Source organism: Citrus clementina, unplaced genomic scaffold (assembly GCF_000493195.1).
Source record: "Citrus clementina cultivar Clemenules unplaced genomic scaffold, Citrus_clementina_v1.0 scaffold_7, whole genome shotgun sequence".
Taxonomy (NCBI): domain Eukaryota; kingdom Viridiplantae; phylum Streptophyta; class Magnoliopsida; order Sapindales; family Rutaceae; genus Citrus; species Citrus x clementina.
In genome coordinates this window covers 4,320,011-4,331,360 of record NW_006262075.1, presented here as the reverse complement: position 1 = coordinate 4,331,360, position 11,350 = coordinate 4,320,011, and the positions used below count along the sequence as shown (strand labels likewise).

At 33.6% G+C, this 11,350-nt stretch overlaps 1 protein-coding gene across 1 annotated transcript; it reads right to left on the bottom strand.

Annotated features, from left to right (window-relative positions):
• On the bottom strand, nt 1–1,805 carry LOC18036375 (basic leucine zipper 4). Its single transcript, XM_024180604.1, has one exon. The coding sequence runs from the start codon at nt 1,743–1,745 to the stop codon at nt 1,188–1,190; it is 558 nt and encodes a 185-aa protein (XP_024036372.1). The 5' UTR covers nt 1,746–1,805; the 3' UTR covers nt 1–1,187.
• Between the last annotated feature and the right edge of the window lie 9,545 nt (nt 1,806–11,350).

The following is an 11,350-nucleotide window of genomic DNA, read 5'->3' as shown; positions in this document are numbered from 1 at the left end:
AAAAGTGGGGAATATCCACTGTGCAATAATAACATATAAGAATAACATCTGATTGCAATTTGCAAATTAAGAATAACTCGCCTACGCAAAACAACAAAATCTGGAGAAAATTAACTATGATCATACCCGAGATATGATGCATAATTCCATATTTTCCTTGATCCACAATTGAATTGGAGCGGCGAATGTTTTTTTTTTTTTTTTCTGAACCATGAGGTAATTTTAAATGAGTCTCAATCGTGAGAAATATTTTTAAATTCGTTCTACAATTCAGACTATTGGTTCTGTGTTGGCTCGAATGCATTTGATTAAATTACGTCCTGGAACACAATTTGTGGCCCCCATTCCTTTCATGTCCAATAGTGAGGTCACTGATCACTTTATGATTATAAATTAATTAAAGCTCTAGTAGTCTTTGTGCATAATCCAAAACCAATCCAGGTAATAATTAAAGAAAATTAAAGAGGGGGTAGTGCGAGCTGGACTTAGTTGGATTTTTTTTAAAAATATATTAAGAAAAATATTCGCTTCTTGGGTTGGACGACTTTCTTTTGTGGCTCTTGGGTGATCGATAGTTATTTTATTACTATTCTGCCCCTGCATGGACAATCGTGTACCAGCCATTGGTCGCGGAAAATGCAAAGATAGATGGAGTAATACGTCAACCCAAATAAACCCATTCACGACCGAAAACGACAACGCATTATCCCTCAAATTTTTGGTTTTGGGATACGATATTTATATTTGAATGATGGGCATTTGCGACTTCTCACGTCCAATGGGTTCATCAATTCATAGGAAAGCACGATGGAATTAATTTGATGTTTTTGGAATTTTGGAATCACTTCCACGTAAGTTTCAGTGACTCGCGCAGCCGGCGGCAAATTCGCTTAATTAACTTATGCAATGAAAACGGACCTTACGAACTATACCAACCATATTTTTTAAAGCCAACACAGAACCAACAAATTGCTTTGAAAACCGAAAACACCAGTAACTAGCTTTTTACATGAGAATTATTATACTTATAATAACATAAGCCCCGGTTACCCAAAAATCACCGAAAACCCCACCATTTTTGTTTACTTTCATAGCTAATTTTTTAACTACACAGAGAGAAAGAGAAAGATAACTCTTTGATTCTGCTTTGAATTTAATGAAACCGTTATTATAACTTAGTTATATGATTATGTGATTAATGATGAGGTTTGTTCATTCGTGACAGCGGAATTGCATGGCCATGCAGACGTGACCTGTTGGAGCTGCCTGTAAAGCAAAATTTGACGTATTTCCGACAGTCTTCGCCGGAGAATAGTATGTTCGGACCGGAGCCGATCATTGTCTGTCCTTACACGTTGACAGTGATGCAAGGCAAACCGTAACCGGTTCGATAGTTCCCGGTTCTCCATTCTAAGGCGGTTCAGCTGGTTCCTTAGGTTTTCTAAATGCTTCTGTTTACGCATGCGTGACCTCCGGGCCGATTCGCGGTTCGATATCATGCGTCTACGCTTACGCTCGTCGATGACAGAAACCGTCTGCCTCGGCTCATCTGAACCAGAGTTTGAGTTGGTTTGGATCTGGTTCGGTTCATCGGAACCGGAACTTGATACCGCAGGGATCGGTGATTGGTTTGGGGCTGGAAAAGGGTCCGGTAAGTCCCACGGCGTGAACTCACTTTCGAAATCGGGAAAAGGGTTTCCGAACATCATCTCCGATGAGAAAATGGCCGGACAAGCGGACAACATGGCTCAGAATTTTCTTAATAGATAGGGGAGGAAGGAAGGAGGAGGAAAGGGAAGAAATGCAGCGTGGGGGGCTCATATTTAAGGGCAGGGCTAAGGCTCTTTGTGGGGCCCACTTGGGAAAATGTATGGGTATTTTGGTCCAAAATCGTATGTGTATTCGTAGACCGTATGCCTCCAATCGTTTACTTTTGAGTCAGGTGGCACTATGGTGGGGTTGAAGTGTTAACTTACTTTTTAAAGCGACATGCGGGTGACAAGCTCGTGGGTCCCCGGAAAAGATTGGTTTTATTGCTTAGTCATGAAGAAACAAAAGAGTTTGGGTCCCGTTCGGATACACGTCTTTCTTCGAGGAGTTGGGTGTGTATTTAGCCAATAGTATGGAAAGGTGCAGGCGCGAGACACGTGGGAGTCGGCTTGGGGGAACCGATTTGGCTCATCATGAACGAACCGATCCGAATAGTATAGTTAATGATTGATGGGCACTTGGGACTAATTTGAGAACGGAAGCAAACTTTTTGAAATGGTGAAGTCTCTGGCCATCGACTTCAAATGACGTTCAATCAACTTTTTCACAGGATAAAAAAATAAAAATGATTGCGATGTTGTAATGGTGAAATATCAATTGTGTTTTATGTCATGGTACATGCTCCATGGCCCGTATGCCCACCTAATAGCCATGAAACAATTCAAATTCCATTTTCTATCATACATGTATATGATTTGATTTGCATACTTTAATGCACTTGCTTAATTATTCCTTTTACCATTTCAATTTATTAATTTACAGGACGAAAGAAAAATTATTTATATAGACATATCTAACGGAGTTTACATATTATTTTTATGAAGAGCAATTAGAGGTTGTTGTCAAATAGTATTTTATTAGAAAGTTTAATTAATTTTTGTCTTCATCTATAAGTACACACACAAAATTATGAAGGAAAATATTAAATTTTCTATGGTTATAAGAGTTCATAATTATGAGAATCTAGACCTAAGTAGAATCATTATTGAAGATGGAAAAGCAATCCGCTAAAGGGCCCCCTCTCCAAAAAAAAAAGAAAGAAACAAAGGTAAATTAACAATTGTTGCACGGCAAATGGTTAGCACGAGGCCAGTCGGCACTTAACAAGTGGTGTCCAATCGCAAAATATGGGCAAAAGGATGCTTGTGTTTTCTCTTTTACCTAATTTTTCAAAAATTAAATTAACAACCTATCTCTCTGTTTTCTCTCCCGCTCCCATCATCTGAGCCATTAAGAAAAGACATACATGTAAATGCTTTCAAAGTTTCATTTATAATTCATGCACGTTATATATGAACATCGATTTCATATATATAAGTTCATAGAATATTCTTCTGTTAGTTGTCTACATATCAAAGCTGCTATAACTGCCAAATAACTACCATTCTATATAGCAAATTATATTAATAACTGGTGGATAGAAAGATTTGAGCAATGGCATCCCATCATCTAATTTATAGCAAAATTTGGAAGTAAGTCTCATGTGAAAGATACCCTCTTCATAAGGAATCAAACAAATTAAGGCTAGCTAGCTAGATACCCATCTAATAAAGTTTTAGAGGTGTACACACACACACACACACATACTTGTTCCACAATTTCCTTAACCTGGTGTTTGAGAGTGGATTGCACGCTTGCTATGTATACATATTTGGTAAAAGAGCAACATGCATGCATGAGAGCCAAAGTTGATTATGTCGAAGAAGGGGATAAAAAGTGAAGAGGTCGACAACATTTTCTCATGAAATTTAGTTCTGAAGAAAAAGTAGAATTCTTAGTCTAACTTTTGCTTTTGCTATCTTTCAAAAAATAAAAAATAAAAAATAAAAACTTTTGCTTTTGCTTATGTGGTATCCAATTGATTGCGGGGCACGTACTGAACAATTCTTGCCCATATCCATTGAATAACTCGTGCCAAGCTGGTGCTTGACTGCATGTTTTACTGGGTTGAAAGTAGACATGGACCATGGCTCTTAGAGTCCATTTGGTAAGTTACAACTCTAATGAAATAAAATTAGTAGCTGTTAAATAGAAGTTGTGTGAGTTGTTTGCTAGTTGAATCTATTTCTGGAATTAACCAATTCATTTTTGCGTAATTGTGTCACATTGAAAGAGTAGTTATTGAACCTTTGCTAACTCAGATGTTCTGAGTTTGGTCGTCTGCTTCTTCCCAATTAACTCATGTAATAGTTTATTATTTAAGCTTGTTGCATGGGATATTAGCATTAATATCAGCATAGTTTTTAGGTTGGACGGTTGGTATTGAATGGAAAATATGAAAAAGCAGAAGGTGAAAAGAGAGAAAACATTTCTAGTTATGCAGATTAATTAATACTTTCAGGCGAAAGGAAAGGTTAATCAATGAAAGATATATGCCGATTAAGAGAGATTATCTTCTGATTTATTAACCTTATTCTATATAGAATTCAATACTAGTATGGAAGTCTAGAAAAACATCTCAACGTTAATTCCTTTCATGCTACCATATGAACAATTTAGTTAATTGTAGCTCTCGTTAACGTATGGTATTTGTTTTTAAATTTAATTTTACATGAGAAGACTACTTAATAGCTAAGTGTATGTGGTAAACCACCTCCTTTCTCACCTATGAGAATTTGGATTCGAGTCTTCCCAATATATACTAAACAAATATGTTTACATATACTTTGAGGTTAATTAAAGTTGATCTAGAAGTTTATAGTGGACTTTTGATTATATATATACTCGATGTGACATGAGCACAAAAGGGTTTAAGAATCTTTTTTTTACCAGGGTTAAAATCTTTTATTTTACATTTTTGACTCGCATTAGTAGATTCTTAGAAAAAAAATGAAAGAAAATTATAAGGAGCTTTTGTAGTCAATTCATTAGGGATGGATTGTGAGATTCTTATCTCCTCTAGATTATTCCAGTGTTGAAGAAAGTACTCTTCCACATTGCTTTCAATCGGCCTCCACTAGTACATGATTAACTTCTCGTAGATCATAGAAGCAAGTCCTACACGCAATAATAGTAATGTTTACTACTCATTCAACTGCTAGAACATTTGGTAAGATGAATTGTTTTGCGTTAGTCAAAATGGGTGACATTTAATTTCCTTGTTAGACAGTGACCGTAACAGTGGTGAGATTAGAGAAGATGTCAATTATCTCTACTTATAAGTAAACTATTAGTCTATTACACAAGACGAACACATTCTGAATATACAAATTATCAGGCCCTTTTTCTGAATTTAATTATGTCTCGAGAAATGACCCCTGACGTTACTGATTAGGAGGAGTTAAACACGTTAATTTCATATAGATTAATTAAACTTGTTTCAAAAAATCAGGCATGTGTTAATTGGCCCCAGTACACAGGTCTTGATTGAACGTCGTTTTAACCGCCGATGTTGAATATATTGATTGCTTACAAGACAATCCCCTTAAGGACCACTGGGCAGCATCCACTTTAGTGGACGGCCATGGTTAGGTTTTGTTTTGTAGCATCACTTTTGTCTGTCTCCCTTATTTTACATCCATCGACCCCAAAAAAAAAAAAAGGGTGGAGCAAAGTCAGATTTTTTTATAGTATATAAAAAAAGTTAACTCCATGAAAATCTTATTAAAAATAATCATGTGATAAAAGACAATTTGAGTAAGGTTTATCCAGAAATAACGCACCAACCACCTTTTTTTTATATTGAGTAATCATTTGCTCGGGCATAAATTCATAAATACATCTATTCTGGATTGAGTTTGAGAAATTTAAGATCAATAATAATTTGGATAATGCATTGACAATTTCATAATAAAATCGATAATTATCAACAGTATTGTTAGATAATGTACATGACCGATGATCATCGAGAGTACTGTTGATAATTTGACAAATATGCACATATGCGTGCAGCGATGTCTATCCGAATCAAGTACTAAACGATTGTTGTGCGCAAGACTGTGTAAACCTTTCATGGAATCGTGATCGACTCAAATTTATTGAGTGGAAGAGAGAATAAAATTAAACAGTCTATTTCCACTAATCTTCTGATAATTGACAAGCACATATCGATTTTAATTAATTATTCTATTTCATAACTGTAATTTTTAACATACAATTTACAATATGGATCTTCCATATATGCAAGCACGCACAATTACCAAATTAAGGAACCACATAGCATTTTGCATGCCGTCAATTAATCGTATGAGTTAATCTCGAATTTTGATTTTCTGCGCGGCTTGACCCATGATTTGCTGCTGATGAGGAAGATGTTCATTGCTGCGAATCAATGGCAAGTGATTAGTATCATCATCTGTATCATCAATGGTGCCAGTGTAAACGCAAGAGCACCATTCTAGAGTGGTGAAGAAGACAGCTGCGACACCGTTGACTAGCTTTTTGCATGGGGGCACACAGCTGCCTGGGCTCACCGTCGCCATTGGCTGGATTGTGTCGGCGGGAGGCTTCATCACTTGTGTCGGATTCCCTTTAAAATAACACCAGTAATTTGTGCAGACGGTAGACATGAAAAACGGTGTTAATTTCTTGACTGGATTAATTCAAGATGTATAAGCCTAGCAACGCACCGCCTCTACCTAGGTAATTAATGGTTTTATTTTCTTATAGGAACATCATATGATGTATCATGTATGGAATTATTCCTTGTAAAATGCCATGAGAATTAATTCTTTGGCCGACAGAGAAGGATACTTGGGTGAAAATGACAAGGAAAGGACAAATTTAATTGTTCCACCTTCACCTACATGTGGAACTCATTAGTTAAATTAAATTACTATTTTATATATGCAAAAAATATAAATATATAAAAAAGAAATCTACTCACAAATGCGTTATCCAATTTGAAGAGGCATGCTTACTGAAAATGGGTTCACTCTCCATTAATTGAAAAAGTTGTGATGTGGGTATAGATATATAGTGAGACGATATTTACAATTAATACATTACTGTAGTCAAATTTACGAATGGCAACAACGTGATGATGGAAGCAACTTTTGGAGTAATATTTTTATTCATGAAGGTGGTGATGTACGTAAAATACTATCTACCAAATGTGATTAATTTGTTAACTTTCAATGCGCAGCTAAGTTTCCATTACATACCACATAGTGCTACTTCTATCTGCAGATCATAAATTGCTTGCTAATGCGTGTATAAGTGTAGCCCATTTCATTTTTTATGCAGCCAATTATTAATTTAAAAAAGAATCAGTATTGCAGAAGCAGCTCCAAAGGGCGAAGGTACCCAAACCAAGGGACAAGAACAATAAGAAATCATCAAAACGACAATCAAGGGAGGATAGAGCTTCTTGAACGATCGTACTCTTTTTTATTTTTTTTTTCTTTTTTCTCCAAAGAGAATAACTTTCAGCCCAACTTGGGCCAAAAATAGAGTATATTTACTGATCGAGTTGCTTGATTAATTTATAGAAGAATCAATACCGTTGATTTTGGTATGATGTCATGGTGGTTTATAGAAGCCAAGGAATTTGACTTATACTGTTATACTTTATTAGCTACTATGGATGTAGGTGATACTCGAATGCATTTGAAAACTTGTAAGCATTAATAAATCGCTAACAGTTGAAAATTAGATGATTCAATTGAGAATTCGCAACAGGAGAACAGAGAATATCTGATAGTTTAAAATTGTTAATAAATGTATATTTGATAATTAAAAAGTGTGAGGTATTTTTATGTCAGATATCTTTATTTGACATTTACCAAAACTGCCAATTACAAAAATAATCAAAGGTTAACGACGACAAGAAATTGTCAAGTATGTACGACAATTAATAATGGTCATATAAATATGATTCCTCAAAAACTGTCAATTACAAGTGACTACTAAAAACAATCAAATATTATACTCTTTTTTGTTTCAACTAAAAAAATGGTGCCCTGGCTTGGCTTGCACGCAAGATATTATATAAACTACATGTGATGAATCTCAAATTTTTCAACTCTATGCAACACAATATAAGAGCAAACAAATCTGAAATTCTTAACATGAAGTTATACATGTATCGACTTCAAAATGTTTGAAACTATACGTGTATCTAAATTCGGAAACAAACTTAAAATTAAATCAGTCCCAATTAGTCATTTTCAATACCAAATAATAAAGTCACTTGTAAGATGCACTTTGTGGAAACATATCATAATGTGAAGCATCAACAACAAAAATTAAGATCAACAATTAAAAAAAAAAAGTATGAAGATAAATAAACAAATCAAGAACCTTTAGCTTCTCTAAGATTCCCTATGAGTCACAGAAGCTTGAATAATACAATTAAACGCAAAAGATAATCAGAATAAGGGATTGGTATAAATCAATGAAACGAAGATAAAAAATAAGCATGTCGATACATAACTGCTAAAAATAATAAGGCAATAGGAAACTCTAAATTTAGCAAATAAATCAAAATCAATTGAAAGTATTGGTTTCAACATAAAATAAACAATATCATAGAATAGCAATTAGATCGATCAAAACAAGTGGCACGAAAAAAATCAAATCAAAGAATATAAATAAGAAAAAGAGGAAGCAAAGATCTTGCTGAACTTGAGAGAGTCTTATTCACGGGCAAGATGGAGATCACCGAAGACAAGAATGAGTATGCCCCCAAGAAGACTAGAGGGCTAGCAAACGACGGTGGTGATGGAGTGCTAGCACTACTGGAAGGGAAGGCTAGTGAGCTTAACGACAACGTTTTGCGAGCCTCGGTTATTTTTCACTTTTTTTCCTATATTTTTCACTTAAAGGCAAATCAGATACTTTTTTATTTTAATATGTAATGGCTAATTAAAAATTATCAAATGTGTTATATACATAATGGTGTTATTTGTTTTTTAGTCTGAAATTTGAATTTAACTTTTTTTTAAGACATTTACTTATCTTAGGCTATTTGTTTTCTTAATTTATCACTTATTGTCAAACAATTTTATCTAAATAGAAAAAGTACAAAAAGTTCACTTTTTATCTAAAGTCTAAAGTTTAAATGGAAATTTTAATTTCAAATCTCAAAAGTTATGTATTTCCTATCTTATGTATAAATTTAATATTTTGTATTATCCTTAAAAGTTATTTTTTTAGTTACTTTAATTTTTTATTCACAAGGTAACATCAACTAAATGAAAATATGAATATATCAAATTATTGTTCATTGTGAATTGTGATGAATCAAAACTGAAACAACATGATGTTATAATTACATCTTTTATTACAAAATTAAATTAAGAAACAATGATAGCATTTCTTTTTAATACTATCAAACTAATCAACTTATTAAATTTATAAACTGTGAAGAATAAATATATGCACCACTTAAAAAGATATTTATGTTACACTGCTAACTTTAAATTTTTTTTGTTCAGATGTTGAAAAAAACATTCAGACCTATTTAAATTTCAGCTAAATTCAGACTTATTTTGATTTCATAAAAAAAAAACTATTGTCATTTATTTTTAAGGCATATCTAATATTTACTAAAGTGACAATTATATTTGACAAATTATAAAAAGAAAATCAAATAATAAGTGTCAAGTATACCTATTTTTGTTGTAGTGATTAATGAAAAGCAAGTGATAAAAATTGTATTTTATCTCTACGAATATAGCAACTATTGAATTTGTAGATGTCAATTTACATAATTCGTTAAAAGGATCCCAAGGATTTTATGGTGGGGGCTTAATCCAGATTTCCAAAAAATAAGGAACTTTATTTTTGTCCCAAGTTGGGCTGAAGTCGTACCAGTTTAGCCCAATGTTATGATCCACAAGTTCACTCTGTCCAAACAGTTGAGTTTTTTCCAGCCCATAGTTTTCTCATCAAGCCCTGTTTCTAAGTTCACACCCTCAAAAAGACCAAAAAAAAATTATAAATATCTCGGTTTATTTTTATTTTTAAAATCTACAATTATAGGGAGAATCAAAACCCTTTACCTTGTAGATAAAAAGAGGTGCCAACTACTCGGCTAAAGAGTTGTTGGTAATTTTAGTACTTTTAATAAATTCAATACTCGCACATTTTTGTTTTCTTAAATATTCTCAATCGGCACTTTGATAGAAGTCTTATGATGTTAGACAACTTGGATTTTGTCTAAATGTTCTAAACATATTTTTTTGGTTTTGAGGGTTGAAGCTTTTAAATTTACAGCTGTCATGAAATGATATCGTTAGGTGATAGTATAAATAAATAGTGGTTGGCAAAAATTTGTGGCCAACTAAAATAAATTTTTATAAACAATTTTTATTTATTTTTAAAATTAAATAGAAGCACAATAGTTATACAAATGTCCAAAATCACGTCGTGTCCGGTCAATATAACACAAGCATCCGATTTCATTTTAAAGTCAGCAACGTTTGCTTTCCGCCCCTTCAATATCAATGCGAGGGAAATTAAAAGATCATTTCATCACTGTTATCTATTCCATGTTGTGTACAGAACGTAGACCTAGTTATGTTCATAGGCCATGACATAAGTAAGTTCATTGTCGTCACTAGTATATCTATATGTGTGTGTGTGTGTGTGTGTATACACACCCACAGACAGAGGTTTCTTTTCATTTTTGATAGATCTTCTGGGCTTTAGGAATAAGAGCTACAGTAAATTCCTATGCAAAGATTTGTTGCTTAAAAATAAAGGAATTCTTACCTCAATTTGATAATTCATAATTTCATGTCTCTTTCTCGTCATCTCTTGTTGAAGTAATATTTTTTCTTAATTTAATTTTGTTGGGCTATTGTTTTTGAATGGTGTTGTTATTGTGACTTGTGAGCAATGCCTAATTGCTTACTTGTTTACACTTGAGTGAATACAGTTTATATAAAGAAATAGGACGACTTAAGACAGCGAGGGGTTTTGAGCTTTTCCTGGATTTCTTTCTTTATTCAATTAATTACCTTAGCTTAATACTTTGGGGTTTTCGTGTAACAAAAGAAAATACATCTATAGAAACATCATTAACAAAGGAAATAGTTTTTGCTTTAATTGTGGGTTTATTTAGATATCTATTTGTTCTTTAATGTAATCTCAATTGAGATATAAGCAATCGTATAATATATTCCATTAGTTCAAACCAAACCTTACGATGTCCCCATGCCCATTTTGGTTTCAAATCAAAATGGTGCCATAACTATGGTGGGACGCAGGAGCCCAGAATTTCATGACTATGGTGGGACGCAAGACCCCAGAATTTCATGTACGATAAACCCCACAGGACTTTTGTAGTTTTATTTAATTGATTAGTAGCCATCCTTATCAGTATCATTGTCTTTCCACGCAAATAATACAACAAAGAAATGTATCATTCATAAATGAGAAGCACATTTTCGGTACGTATCACCAATAAGATGCCCGCGTTCATACTACGAGAAAGGACACACTAATATATGTGTGTGTGTGTGTGTGTGTGTGTGTGTGTGTGTATAAGCTCTTTTTGACAATGTTATGCTAGAAGTACATGTGACGTTATTATAGATCAATCAACAGCTTCCACGTTAAAAGAATTCAATCATACACAAAAACGAATTAAATTATTGCAAAGTGGATTGTCTTCAAGGACAGCCTCATTGATACT

Excerpts from the sequence above, each read along its gene's own strand:
- LOC18036375 (XM_024180604.1), bottom strand. The coding sequence starts at position 1,745 with ATGTTGTCCGCTTGTCCGGCCATTTTCTCATCGGAGATGATGTTCGGA.